The 15,771-nt window shown below is 41.0% G+C and overlaps 1 protein-coding gene across 1 annotated transcript in view; it reads left to right on the top strand.

Annotated features, from left to right (window-relative positions):
• The first annotated feature begins 14,711 nt into the window (after window positions 1-14,711).
• Window positions 14,712-15,771, top strand: part of ADGRG6 (adhesion G protein-coupled receptor G6) — a 111,569-nt gene continuing 110,509 nt past the window's right edge. Inside the window, 1 exon segment of the mRNA XM_030448117.1 lies at window positions 14,712-14,886. Within this exon segment, the coding sequence (XP_030303977.1) occupies window positions 14,885-14,886 (2 nt within the window). The 5' untranslated portion in view covers window positions 14,712-14,884.

Genomic DNA, 15,771 nt, shown 5'->3' with positions numbered 1-15,771 from the left:
TTCAGTCCCATGGTCATTCCATCCCTCACTAAGCAAGTCTTTGCATGTGATTGCATGGTGAGTTGCCAAGGAGCTGTTACCTCAAAGATAAAAAACAAACAAAAAACCCTCAAATGTTTTGATCTATTGTGCATTAAAAGTAAAAAGCTATTCCAGGCTAAAAGAGACCCAAGTCAGAGGACCTGTAATTCCATCAAGGCTCATCCATATACCTGTTTCATCAACTAGCAGAAGTAAAATATAAAATACCGCATCCCACTTGCCTGCAACAGCTTTTGCATCATTAACTACAATTGCATAGGATTAGGCCCCACTCTTTAACAATCTAATTGTCAGGTTGACTTTTTTAGTCATGCTGTGGTAAGGCAACCCAAGTGTATCACTCTATTTGTTTTCTTGCCAAGTTGGGCCTTGGGGTGTGGTGAATGGGCTACAGTCAAGGGATTTTTATTAGCTGTGTTTCCCACCAAAAAAAGCTAAAAAATGTCAGTGGGAAGCTTAACTTTGTATTTTCTACAGAAGAAAACCTCAAGGGCAACATTTTTTCAGAAGTTTAGAGGGTAATGTGTAAATTGCATGTATTTGCACTGCTGACACTGGGAAAGATGAATGTGCTTTCTGGCTCAGAAAAGGAGAAATGCTTTCCTCTGTACTGGAATTTCACAGTCTTTATGAACTTGCTTCCCTACACAAGTCTTTGTTCAAACCTGGTTTTCTGGTAAAAATTATCTATTTATTATCTTTTTAAAACAGCAACATGCCACAATGAATTTAAATGCATTTCATACATTTGTTGCTTTTGTCCATCTGTTTGCTTGTGCAGAAAGTGCTTGAAAACAAATATAGTCATTAGTACATTGATTATCTGAAGAACCCAAAGTTTAATCACTTGCAGTGCCTAGTATGAAAATGTTAATATCTGTCCAGACTGTGCCATGAAAATTAATCAATGTATTTAATTCTGGTCTGGTCTGGTATGTAAAGAATTTATTTTCAAGCCCTGCACCTCCCTCAGTAATAGTTTTTAAATTTAATGTAATTCAGAAGACATTAATATTTGACTAATTTACACACAGGGAAACCAATGAAAAGTCTAGAGAAACATTACTAGATATAATTTAGAATTTCTGCTTTGTCCCTGCAAAATGTATGTCTATATCCATACAAAATCAGCTTTTGGAGGGATGTTTTGCTCCAATCTCAATTTAAAATGCATTCAAAAAAAGGGATATTTCTTGGCTCTTAATATTGCCAAATTCAATAAAGAGGGAAGTACTGTTATATCAAAAAGGATATCCCGATATTAATCCTCAGACTGTTTCCAAACAAGCACAAAACAGATGCTGGCAGGGAGTAGAATTCTCCAGTGCACATTCTGACATTTAACCCCAAATCTCATTTAGAAGAATTGTCCATGGGTTCTAACACCACTGACTGTTGTCCTAGGTGATAGCTTCATATATTTTGGTTGTTATCACTGTTAGTCAAGACTGATTAGAACAGACTGGTTTCTCATGAATGTACTCACATTCTGTTGAAGATTTGAGAGCAAAAGAAAAATTCAGTCTTTTCTCCTGTTCTTCCCTCCTGTTTTTTCTTGGATGGAGAATAACTAGAGCTAAAAAATCAAAAGATAAAAATTTTTGTCTATTCCAGGAATGAAGCATTCTGAAATTCCCTGTTTCTCTTTCCGTGTTTATCTGGCAGAGCCCCGGGTTCTGTCATCAGTATTTACTCTGCGCTGCTCCCTACTCACAACTTAATCCAAAGTCTGTTGAAGTCAGTGGGAACCTTTCCCTTGACCTCAGGGGGAATCAGCTCTGCTTGTGTGGGCAGAACACTTTCAAATTATTTCCAGTGCTGATTACATTATAAGTACTGGTTGAAATCAGTAACCTGTCCTGAAATCCAACGCTACAGCTACACTGATGAGGTCTTAAGTTACTATTACACCCTTAGTTATGCTTTAAGAAGCTTAAGTAGTAACAGCTGCCAGAAAAAAAAAACACATTAATGACTTCTCTACTGAGAGGAAAGAAGTTAAGAAGAACTGCACAGCTTCTAAAGATCATGTCATTAATAACCATCACTGGAGACATGGTAATGATTCTTCTTGTCTTTTGAAATGATTAAGTCAATAATACAAGGTAATTTAGTCATTATATCTCAGGGAAAAAAACTTTTGGTTTTGTCTGGAGATTGTTTTAATGGTAGAGGAAGTTCTGATACAAGATAAAGGGAACAAAATTGGGAATTCATCTTAATAGATGCCGTTCTTACTGACTTCAATAGGAGTTTGGGGTGTTTGGTCCTCTCCAGATTTGAGATGGTTATTTAAGGAAACTGCAAAAAGTCAGATTTAAAGCTTTCTGAATATTGAACCAAGCAGCACTGGGAGCCATTCCAGGTGGACTACAGCAAATTCAGCTCAATTTTCCTCCTTAGCCTAATGGATGTCTGCATTCAAGTTCATAAAAAAAGGTATGGGAAATGGAGGAAGAATGTAATGCTTGTCAGTTCATGGCTTTTAATGATTTAGATTGTTTTCTTTGTAATATTTAGCATAGTGGGCATTATCTCTACATGCACACTCTCACATAGTATATGTAATACCTAAAAACAGTACTCTGAAAAGTCCATTTCCAGTCATATTCTTAAAATGTTTACAAAAATACCTGTTCATTGTGCATGAACTCCAGGTCCAGGTTTTGCATCTTCTTTTCTATGCCCATTTCCTTTTGATCTAATAATTTTAATTTTAATAAACTTAATGCTTATTTCATACTTTAAGTTTTCCAATTTAATTTGTTGTTTTTCTTCTGTAACTCTTCTACGTTCTTCCAGTCTCTGCTTTTCTCACTACCATATCTGCCATTTTTTCACTCTGTAGCAGTATTTCCATTTCTCTTTGTTATGTGGTCCTGTATCTACCTTTTCAGCACCTCTTGGGTTTACCCATCCAGCTTTCTTAGCCATATTCAATAGTTCTAGCACTTTCCCAGCACCTTCCTTCTGAACTTCTCACATCTAGAGATTTCCTGTATCTCATCTCCTTAATCATCCCACAGATGTCTATCTTCTGACACCTCACACATTCAGCCTTCCTCCTCAATAATGTTTAGGGTTTTGCATCCCTCTCTATGCATGCACCTTATTTGCTAAGATGATGTGTGAAATTACAATGCAGAGTGGATCCAGTTGCCTATTATTAAGGAAGGAGAAGGTGGAGGGGGAGTGCTGGTGCCTGGGGAGCAAAAAGATGGCTGTGGAGCCACTGTTGTGGTCTGTGGACACAGTGCTGTTTCCTTTTTCATCCTCTGAAAACACATGAGACAACTGGGGCAGAGATGAGATGGGGAGAAAGCATTTTTTGCAAGGTGAGAGAAAGGACAGTACCCAGAGGAACACCAACCCTGTATAGTTCAATGCAGTCTTTTATAGTAGGTTTATTTAATGATGCACAAAATAAGTCTACCAGTACTTTAATATTTCTAGCATACTACTGTAAATGTCCCAAGGCTTTTATTTCTCAGTAGGACTCTAGTGCTGCAGACTTCCTTTTCAAAGGAGGAATTCAGGGTAGACATTTACCTGCTGTAGGTGACCCTGCTCTGGCAAGGGGGTTGGACCAGGTGATCTTTTGAGGACCCTAATTTTTTGCAAAATTACTGCCTTCCCAGGTCATTCAGCTAACATGTCTTGTCCATAAGTTCAATGGTATATACCTACTGTAATAGAGAGCTTGACACTCAAACCAGTTCCATTTACTTATCCACTGAGACGTTAAAGATCCCAAGGCAAATGTTTAGAGTCATAATGTGATAATGGTAAAACCAAGTCATGGAGAACCAGACTCCAATAACTTAGGACATAAAAGAACCTGTATATTAGATCATTGCTGTAGGGACATATTTAAGCTGCTGAGTCATTAATTCTAACTGGTTCGCCAAATAACTCTAGTTTGATAAATTACTGACAATATTAATATAATGAAATTAATAAGCAGAGCTAACATTCAGCTGTCTGAATTTCCTTTTTCATTTGAAAAAATAAATAAGTATGTTCAGGATAGGTTAGGCAGAGGTTAGCTGCAGGAAGACATTTCAACATCACAATGAAAATGTTGAACTTCAAAAGAATTGCTGTATTTTTTAATTAATTAATTTTAAATTAATTAAAATTAATTTTTTTTAAATTAAAATTTAAATTTAAATTTAAAATTAATTAATTTTAATTAATCTTTGTGAATTATCAAAAAAGATCATTAAACTGGGTTTAGATGTTTTCTTACAAGGTATTTATTTGGGATTTGTTCTTTAATCTTCTGCATTCTCATTTCTAATTAAAACATTTTAAAATAGCAAAATAAGGAAGTTGAATGGTAATGATATTTAAGCAACTTTAAACTTTGGGAATCTTGAATATTTATGTTTGTGTCAGTATTTACATGCTTTGCAGTAATTTGTCACTGTTCATTGTAATAGATTTCAGGGTGTGAATTACTAGCCAGTATTTATTATTAATAATATACCTTATTAATAATATATATATTAATAATATACCTTTCTTATACCTTAGAAGGACAATAACACTAATATATGCTATATATATGCTGTAAAAGTAACACTGAGCAGTTAAGTAGCAGCAGCTCTCATGATTTCTAGACCCTAAGGCTGAAATACGAAGCAAGCCACAGGAACCCATGAACATCTACAATTCCTGTGCTGTGGGACCTGTCCTCTTCTCCTGGGTCCTGGGTCCTGGTCCAGAAGCAAAGCTTGCTCCTTGCTTCAGGAAATAATGAGTGATTTCTTCTCACCAGCTGGCATTTACTGTGGGAAAGCTATGGAATCTTGCTGCAGTCATTGCACTGGGAAATGCTGTCCTGTGCCTTTTGAGGGGCCATGAGGAAGATTACACTGCTGGCTATATCTGCACTTAATTCCCCCTGGCAGTCAGGGATACAGTCCACAGAATTATTTTGTATATCTGCATATAATGTAATGCTGAGGGAAGGAAAATAAACACTAGCAAAAAAGCACAGGAGACGCCTCTACCAAGCGTAGGAGGGTAGGACTGGTCCATATTTCCCAAACAGAAATGGAAAACATGATGTTTTGAGAAATTTAACACAATTCAGGGAAATGACTGAACATTTCTAGGTAATACGAGCTTGGAGTTCATGGTTTGGGGTTTTTTTCCACAAATATATATTAATCTCACTATTTATCAAAATACATGCAAAATATATATATTTTAATACTTTTAAAGGTAAGTCATAAATTTCCTTTTAGTATGAGTTTTAGAATGAGTTATGTAGAGTTATGTTGAATAACACTGAATTGAGAATTTCTAATTAAAACAATTCTACCATCAACTATTTGTAAGGGAAAGAAGTGAGGGGAAAATGGACAGGGAAGGGAGAGAAAGCAGGGCAGGAATGAAAGAAGAGGGGAAGGAGGGTCAGAAAAAATTTTGTAATGGTAAGAATGAAACACCAACATTTCACAGAGGGTTAAATGAAAAATATTTTCTTTTCTCCTTGCATACTTTTTCCTGTGACTTGTCAAGCACTGATTTTGAGTTAGGGAAGTAGACATTCCATGTTTCTTTCCTCTTGCCCACAAAATTTTCCAGGTCTTATTTATTCATCATGAATATAACCTCAACTCTTTTTCTTTTTCACTCTCTCTTAAATTAAGGAAAAAAAGTATAGATCAAACACAAGCCCCATAGAAGTAACAGTAGAAATGTTCACTAGGAGTGAATTCAATTCCTGAGGCTGTTTCAGAATGTTTTACCGTGTCTTATCCTAAGAGAAACTGAAGAAAATGCATAAACTTTCACAGAGTATCTAAATAAATAAGGGTGTCTTGGGCTACAACAAGTTCTAAACACATGCTACAAACATAATCACTTAATGGAAAAATCAGGGAACTGAATATTCACATTGCAGTACAAGTAGGTCCAGCCTTTCTTGTATGATGAGTCACAGCTCTGTTTGAAAAAAAAAAATACAATAAATTGAAAACATATGCATCTTGCTCAGCTTTCACAATGAATTAAGGACTTTCAGATGCTCTTCTATTACAATCCTGAATTAAAGCTGTCTAAATGCAGCTCTGGTGTATGTTTCCCCACTGCTGACTCCCTTCCCCTGGTGTGTGGAAAGTCACCTCTGGTACCTTTCTTCATCCCTCGGAATTAGAAAAAGATATTGCTGTTCCAGTATCATTCTCTTAATCGGGTTGTGCCTTTGCTCTTCAGGTTCCTTTCAATACTTTTTTTTAATCCTGTAAATAGCCAGGGGGTCTGCAAGGTGTGTATTCCTCAGTCATCTTCTGGAAAAGTACAGGTTTGGGTGAGGCATGTACACATTATTCTAGTGATCCTGAGATTATCTTGGCACATTTAGAGGTATTCCTTTGAGTAAAAAAAAAAAATAAAAATAACCTGTTTCAGATAAGCTCTTTTCCCTTACAGCTTGTTCTTCTTTAGTTGCAGGTCCTAACAAAGATGCTTTGTCAGTACCAGGTCATTTGGATTAAAATAAAGTGGCTTAATGGAAGGCTCTGGAGTTAGATGGTCCAGTTTCACAAGGTGCTCAGTGAGCTGAGCACGGTTAGAAAGGAGCCACATAACCAGATGTTCTGTGACATAGCCTTTCATTTCTTACCACACCCTCCTTGAGGTCCCAGATTTATTCACTGCTGGGATTCAATGCATTTTCCTGGTAGAATCAGGATTATTTGTAGAGTTCAAGGTGACTCTTTGCTGTGAGAAAGAGGTAATAACACATGGGAGAGTGGTTGAAGGTAGGCAAAAATTAGTTTAAGGAAGCTATTAAGAACTGGCTCCTGCTGCTGCCATAGAAATTTTTAAATTCAAAAAAATCATTCCTAGCTGCTCTATTTCACTTCCCTATTAGTATTCTAAATGAGGAAGCTTGAGCTCAACAGGAATAAATCTGAAAAATATAGAGGTGTTATGAATATAGTACCAAAAATCACAAGGAAAAATAATATCCTAAGAATTCCAGACCCAGCACTCAGTCTGTGGACACTTTTCTGTGTTTTTGTCATTAATCTCTCTGTCTGTCAATTCCCTGTTTGGAAAATAAGGTAAAACCATTAATTCTCTCAAGGGTGCTGTGGTATCAAGCATTCAGATATCACGGTGAGGGTAATTTATAATGTACTTTTAAAAGTTCAGGTTTGTGATTTTTTTTCTCAGATCACACTCTTATTGGAAGGCTCTTTTTAAAAAAATTAATTGTTTTTTTGCGGGTTATGGCTTAGTAATCTGAAGAATGAGTCTAATCATTACTCTGAATTCATACCAGAGTCTGTCCTATAGAGTGCAGCTATTTAAGCATTCCTAATTATTTGGTTTGGGTAGCTGAAGGCTGCCAGACTAAATATTACCTGTATTACACCATTATAAGTTTCATGATCACTAAGCTGTCAGGTTTCTTGTTTATCTTGTGGAACAGATACTATATATCTCCTTGTGCCATTCATAATAATGCATTTGCACTTGAAATGAGAATTTAAATTATACAAGCAGATCACATTTTCAGGTAGTTTTGAGACAATATTGTTCTTCTTTGTATAATTTACTGAAAAGTGGAAGTTCAAGAACTTGTTCTCATACCTTCAAAACAATACCTTACAGTACTGGCCTAAACTCTGTTGTGTATTTCCTGTGGTTTCAGCCTGAATACAGTGAAAAGTTTTAGAAGAGAGGTTGATAGCTGCTAATTTCAAACACGGCGCTATCTTGGTTTTATTCTTTCATTCTCTCAGAAGTCAGAAAATATTTATACATCTGCACCTTTGGTGCTTTCACCCCACAACTCTGTGCTTTGAAAACTTTTTAATGTTGCCCCAATTTATTATGATTAGCGTGCAATCATTTCCATTTGCGTGCAGTCCTGTGATTTAGTTACCACTTGTGTGGTTTTCACAAAGAATGATGAATGAACTTCATAATGTTCACTTTGGTGTCAGTTCTGATAAGCATTCAAATATTTTGATGGTTACTTAAAGCTTATCCAAAGTTTCCTAAGCTCTTGAGTCTGCAAAACTAGTCTGAACACTTAGACAGAGAAAGGCTTTCCTCACAAGGTTTCCAGTTGTTCCACTAGTGGAACCTGATGGAAATACCATGAAGTCAGCTTTTCTTCCAGTTGTTCCAAATCTTTAACATCTGGACAGCAACCGGAAGTGAGAAATCCTATCCAGGAGTTGTATTATAGGAAAAGTTGGGTTCTAAAAATAGGTGAAAAGCGACTGGTTTTTTTAGCTCCTCCAAACTAGTTCATTCATGACTGAAAAAAAAATCAAGAATACAGAATTGTAAATTAATTGGGTTAACTAGTCCCAGAAACTACAGCCTACTCAGCTAAAACCTTTTGATCCTTGTTTATTTGTGAAATTACATGTGAAGGGCAAAATTCAAATTTGGTAACATTTTAGAATCTTTCAGGACTGAGTATTTATTCTCATTCCAGTGTAGTATTTATTCATTCATGAGAACATATAACATGGATCCTGCTGGGAGAAGGCTATCTACATTTGGTAAAAATGTTTTTTCTCCCAGTATTAATACTTGGGGAGAGACTCTAGCTATCAGTGTTACCTTCTTTATACAGCTCTAATTTCAGACTTATTCTGTTGAGTAGGTGGGGGGAGTTCAGCTGGTGTTGAAGTTGGCATTGAAATGACTTGCAGCCACAGAGGCACATTTTTAGACAATAGAATTATACAGCTTAATGCATCCAAAGTAGACTATGTGTAGTGAAATGAGGCAACCAGGTGCCACTAATTGCCAGGGAGTGGGCATGAGCTTGTGTTAAGCCCACCTGTGCCTGATTAAGGCAGGCCCTAACTGCGCATGAGCAGGATTAGGGGGCCAATAAACCAGGTTGAGGCTCAAGTGGCGCAGCCGGTTAGCGCGCGGTACTTATACAGCAAACCCAAGCAATGCTGAGGCCGTGGGTTCGAGCCTCACCCTAGTGGTGAAGAGCTCTGATGGCACAACCAAGTTAGTGCGGTGCTGAGACAAAGCTCCAGGGGTGCAGTCAGGTTAGCGCGGTGCTCATAGAAGCAGTACAAAGCCAAGCATGCCGAGGTTGTAAGTTCCAGCGTGAGCTGAGCCTGTGAGTTCAGGCCTCACCTTTTATTGGCCCCCTAATCCTGCTCATGCGCAGTGGGGGCCCGCCTTAATCAGGCCCAAGTGGGCTTCAAACAAGATCATGCCCACTCCCTGGCAATTAGTGGCACCTGGTTGCCTCATTTCACTACAGCTATGCAGAAATTAATAGTCTCTTTGATGAAACCCATCTATTTTCACTACCCCTGATCTTTTTTTACTGCACTTCTTCCCCCATGCTTCATACCACACCAAGAATAATGAGCTCTCTCTTCATATCCTCTGATTCTACAAGCTCTTATCTTCCTGTCCCAATACCATACACCGGCTCAGATCAGGCTGATAATTGCTCATTGCTGAGACCAACATCATCCTACTGGTTCTTCATATTAAGAGAATACATCACCATGTAATGTGAGCACTGCTCTCAAGATCATTCATCTGAAGCTGGCAAAAAGGTCTGAGATTCCTCTTCCCTTGAAAGAAATGAAAGTTCAGGAAGCCTTGATAAGTCAGCAGGCAAGGACCTACAGCATACTCCCACCTCTACAGATCAGAAATATATGGAAAATAGCAGTGGCAGTATGGTGAAGCAGGCTAAAATTAGGACCCTAGGAGTGCTGGATCAAGACTAAGGAGTTGAAATGTGCTCCAAAAGAATAGACTGATTAAAAACCTGAATATTTTGTGAAAAGTATCTTAATTAGTTTGCTCCCCAATCCATCTCTTGCTTTGTTTGATATGACATCACAAACTTAACAGAATTTTATAGAGTGCAATGTGTGCAGGCACCAAATGTGCCATGCTCTCAGCACTTCATTAAAGATATTTCATCTAGCACATATTTTAGGCGTTGGTAACCTCCCTGACAGGAAATATTTCATAACATAAGTGCACACAAAACCACACATAGAAAGCACCAACGAGGGAAGTATATGACTGGTTTAGCCCCCGAACTTCTGCACATGCACTGTAAAAAAACACTTTTGTCTCTTTTGTGCACTGAGTCACATTTTACTTTATGCTTGTTTCAGGGAGATGAAAAATGAAAATTGAAAATATATAAGACATTGCAATAGTTTATAGGCAGTATCACTGATTATTAACTTTAGACAATATGTTGCTTCCAATTCCCTTGCCTCCATGGCAGCCCATATTTTCTTGCTCAGGCATATAAATTGGGTGCCATTTGCCCCTATCTACTGAATCAGCAGCCTCACCCAGTGGTCAGCCATCCCTACCCAGCAAGCAGGTGAAACCATTGTATTAAGGACCAGAGTGAAAACTAACCAGCCTTGTCTGGATGGCATCTCAAATCTTAAAGGAAAATATGTCTCCATGAAAAAGAACTGAACGAAGAAAAAGACCTGCTTGGTCTTGTTCTCATCTCATCTACACCTGAAACAGAAAGGTAAGACTTTTAGTCTCTTAAATAAGGGAAAGTAAGGAAAGAGAAGCTGTTGAGAGAACATCTGGCAGACTCCGTAGAAGAATGAGGAAGTTAAGGCAGGTTGTCCTCTGGGCTGTGAAAGATGCTTCTGCTGTAGCTCATCTAGGGGCAAAGAAATCTGACCAGGACTGGGAAGTCTGGGAGCTGATTAAGTAGACTTCAGGAAGACAGAAGACTCCCAAAAAGGACGAGCTGCAGGACTGTAAGCATTACTTTATGTAAAAGCATAGTAAAACAAAGTCCCTGTCTGCTATATCTCAACAGTTTGAAACAACTTTTTAATTACAAGTATTGGGAGCAGCAGTTCACATCAGCCCTGCTACTCCGCCTTCTACATCAACGCTCAGACTTTGATCCTCAAAACAAGCTTCTGGGAGCTCACCTTTGAACTTCCAGACTCAGCTGGGGGTATCTATCATGTTTTCTCCAAGATAGGAGAATGACCAGGCAGAAAGCCAGAAATGTGGGATGCAAAGCCAATTTTTGTTTTCCGTTGCACTTTTTGAGAATGAATATGGTCTCAAATTTTCTTTATAAGCTTATAGCATTGCACTACTTATTTTAAGCTTCCTTTTATTGTTGTGTGTTAAGTGTTTTCTCTTTTACGCTGTTACAGGGAGTAAAGTTTCAGTATTTGCACTTCTTTGGAAAATAAACACAGGCTTCCTAAATGTAATTGATATAATAAGGAGGCAAATTTTGAAACAAAAGATTCAAGAAAAATCATGTTCCTCAGACATTAAAATTAAGTACCCAGACATAAAATATATTTCATACCATTATTTAGTGAAATATTTGTTATCATTCTTTTAAAATATTTCCAGAGTTCCATGCAGTGTTGCACGAACATAAGGAAACCATCCTGACAGCAGGTTTGAAAAAAATATATGAACAAATCCACACAAATAAGGGCTTACAAAATTCTCACAAAATATTTCACTAATAATCTCAGCCTATTCATAAAACATTCTGGAATGTTCACAGAATATGCTATAGCTGTACCTAATAATTTTCAGACAGTAGTAATAATTTCAGACAGTATAATAAAAATATACATATTATATTACATTACATTATATTATATTATTATATATAAAATATATAATCTATTATAATAAAAATAATCATAAAGCAACAGTATCACTACAGAAAGAGAAAATAGAAAAAGATTTGCTTGCCTTTGTGTTGGTATTGTTCACTAGATACCGATTTAAAGAATCTTTCACTGGTTGGTTATAACACTGTTTCCCAGACTTCGCTAATTTTTTTCCTCTTACTCATACTGTGTGCAAAACACAGCCTGCAATGTTAACCTGGGACAGGTGTTGTAAGGTAGCCTGCAGCCTCTCACTCTGAGACAGAGACCTTAAAATCCCTGTAATCTGTACACACAAACTCTCACTCTTGCTAACCACACATATCAGATAGCAGGCTTCCTCAGCTGTGACAGTAGTAGTTAACTAATTCTCTCAAAATTAGCAAAGGAACATTTTAACACCATTAATGCCCATAGTGTTTTTGAAAGCAAATACTCCTTTTTTCACTACAGGTAAGTGGTGAATTCCAAGTGGCTTGAACCTTTCAGCATTATCCTATGTTGACATGGTCTATGATGTCACGTTCCCAACATTAGGGAAGTTAGTAAGAAATATCTATATCTGTTAAAGAGATTATTGCCCTTGCAAAGACTTTGTTTCAACAATATTAGGCCAGATAATTTATCCTAAAAATGTTTTCCTCAGAAAAGTAGCCCCTCTCTGACTATCCACCCCATACCAAGTTATTTCACTACTGATTAAAGGCAGCTGTGACACAGTGAGTGGCTGCCAGATGATGATGGGCATTTTCTTGTAAACAGGGTGCTCTACACTCTGTCCAGCTCGGAGTTATTCTCCAGCAATGTGCTACTTCTTCATCCAGAAAATCTGCACTGCTCATTACCCCCACTCTTCCTCACAGGCATTTCTCACCAGGCAGTGTTCTGTCTGGGGATGCAGAAGCAGCAGAGCTTCTGCTGTGAAGGGGAAAGCAGATGAATGATTAAGAAGTTCATGACAGCAAATTCAGAATGGGAAAATTAACCATGGAACAGTTCAATGACAGCATGGCAGGAGAAAAAGAAAATTTTTTTTATTTATTTTTTTCTTGCACAACTCCCAAGTTCTGGAACTGCAGTCAATTCTAATGCCTTGCAGGTAGGGAAGGAAAATGTAAATGCCCAACAAGACCAGCAGATACACGTTACTTATCTCTGCATGAACAGCAGATTGACTGCTTCCAGATGCTCTTGACTGACTACGTACATCATGTACATAGAGCATCCAATATGCCCGAGTTATTGAACTTCATCTTCAATTGATCTGCACGCATACAGAGAGCCCAGTGCATTCTGGATGCAAAACTTTGCTGTGCATGTGAGGTAAATGCAATCCGTGTGTGTACAATAAACCCAGATGGCAAGAACTTGTAGATTTATTGCCCCAGCACAAATTGACTGTACATAACAGAGTCTTATATTCATTGATACATTACAAATGCAATATAAGTGTAATCTACACAGACTTTATCAAGAAACAGAGCAGATTGCTACAGGAGTGCAACAGGGCAGTTGACTGCAAGTCTTGGAGGAAACCTGGCATGTACCCCTCCATGGGCCTCTTGCAGTCCTTTAGGGGTAGTCTCCCCTGTGACACCAGACCAAGAAGCTAGGTGGAACACAGAACACAGAGCTCTTAACACACAGAAAAGTCCAACTGTGTATGAAATTGTTCATACTGACTTTGAGTTGTTGTTGGCTACTTAGATTTGTCTAAACCAGTCTGTGTTCCTTCCCAGGAATTTACAATGAAAGCAAGCCTACAGCTTACTGTTTTTAAGGCGGATAGTAAAAATTAGCCAGAATGAGTGAATATTAATGTTAAGTATGGAGGTCATGAAAAATTTAGTATTTTTTTCTTCATTTTTATTAATTAGGAACTCTACTTGCTTTTAACTGCCATCGCATGCCGATAATTTTATTGAATGATTCACTATGCCAAGTCTTCTTTTCCCCATCTTTCCTAGTCCTGCCAACTCATATCCAAGAAGTACTGGGAAAATTTTGTACTTCTCTTGTGACCTTGTGTTTTGCTGTGTTTCCCTTTCTACCGTTTTAGTGTTTACATACCTAGCTGTAACGCAGTGTCGTTGTTCTGCAGGTTTTCATTGAACAAAGTTATTCATGATCATCAGCAAATGGTGCAAGCTACCATCCTTTAAAAATGCTACTCAGGAGTGAGGTGTGGTCCAGGACTCTGTGTGGGCAGCATACAGCCTCGTATGCTTCAGAAAATGGGTCAGAGATGCGTCACCTCCACCTACCCATCTTCTACGCCAAGTGTAGTGTGTTGTGTGCATCAGAGAAAAATGCCATCCTGCAGGGGCCTTGGGGTCTGTGCCAGCAGCTCTAGGACACAGGGGGGTGGTTTGTTTTCTGGGAGTCTGCATGCAGACTGTGTGTGCTCACCTCTGCTGTGTGTGTTTGCCCCCAGGGACCTGCTGTCACTGGGATGCTGTGAGGTGCTGCGTGCCCAGAAGGCTGTGACCACCAAGTGTAGTGTCTCTGGTATGGGATCACTTAAGATGGAGGGTGGCTTTGAGCCTGTGACTACCGTCTCCGAAGGGGTGTAAACTTACTTGGGGACTGTACAACCCTGGGCTACATCCTACCCAGTGGTGGGGCACTGCATGGTCGTGACAGCGTCAGGGGTGCTATGCGGTGCGGCCCAGAGAGCGCCCCTCGGAGGTAGCAGGCAGCGGGGTTCCGGTAGGCACCCCTCTCTCCGGAGCGGTGCGCCGGTCCCGTGGTGCGGGTCCCGGAGGAGGGGGCGGGGCCCCTCGGTGGCGGATCCCATCCTATCCCCGGTGCGGCGGCTGGCGCCTGGCCAGCCCCTGGGACCGCGCCGGAACCTCCACCTGAGCCCCCGGCGAGGCGGGCGCGGCCGGGACGGCCTCTGCCCTCCCCGGGGGCGGCTTTCACCGGCACCGAAGTTTCCTCGACTGGTGCCGAGAGAGGCAGGGCCCGGCGCAGGGCGGGGGGTGGCATCTCGGCGGAGGAGGAGCGGATCGGCGCGGTCCCGACCGCCGCGGGCGGCGTGTGCGGAGGCGGGCGTGGAAGAGAGGTGGGCGAGCGAGGATGACCTTTGCGAGGAGCCGGCGAGGGATCGGGCCAGAGGCAGAGCGAGCGGCAGCGGGGGAGGATGGTTGCTGAGACCCGGAGGAGAGCCGCCTCGTAATGTCACCATGTAAGTCTCTACTAAGGACTCCGGGCCGAGGGCTGCGTCTTGCCGCCCGCGACGCTCAGAGAGCTCCGATAGCCCCCACTGGTTCCTTCCCGAGGCAAGAAAGCCTGGACAGATAGGCAGGGCTCCCCCCTTCGCTGCCCTCCCCTTAGTAGGTGATGAGTAATGTCAGGTTTGAGCCGTGCAAATAGGTAGGGCTGAAGGAATGGGGAAACGAGGGAGTTTCACGTCGGGAGCTCAGAGGGCAGGGCTGGCAGGGCGGGCAGGGCTCTGCCCCGTCCAGGCTCCGAGTCCGCCGGCGGCTGCCCTGCAGGGTCCCGAGCGGCCGCTGCCTTTCTGAGAGCACTGTAATCCCGTCCTTAGGACCGTTCTGGTGAGTTTCCCCGTGCTTGGAGGAAAGTATAGCGAAACCCTCGACTCCGCTTGGTGCCCGCTGTAAACCCTCTCGGGGTGGTGGGTGCTCACGTCGAGGAGTCCCATCCACCACAGGCACCGTTCCCAACCTTCCAGGTGCGGTGCCAGCACAAGTAGGGGAAAAAGGAAAGGGAGAGCCGGACAGACGCGCTAAAACCTTCCCCAGCCCCACCGCTCCTCCCTGCAGCGCACAGCGGAGAAGAGGCACCGCGGGCTCCGCCGCTGTCGGGAGCGAGCGAGCGAGGGGCGGGCGGGGGCGCCGCGGGCGGGTCGGGGGCTCTCCCCTCCCTCCCGTCCTCTCTCTCTCGCACTCTGCTTTCCACCTTTCCTCCGTCCGTACGCCGCCGACCCCTGCCAGCCACTGCCGTGGCTTCTGGTCGCCTTCCCCGATATGTTTTGCCTTTAGTGACAGGCTCTCGCCAAAGGTAAGGCAAGTTACTGAGTTTTGGGATAAGGCGTTTCGCCGGTGCGCTC

Source organism: Calypte anna, chromosome 3 (genome assembly GCF_003957555.1).
Source record: "Calypte anna isolate BGI_N300 chromosome 3, bCalAnn1_v1.p, whole genome shotgun sequence".
Lineage (NCBI taxonomy): Eukaryota > Metazoa > Chordata > Aves > Apodiformes > Trochilidae > Calypte > Calypte anna.
Note: the sequence above shows the minus strand (reverse complement) of the source record. Positions and strands in the feature narration are given on the sequence as shown.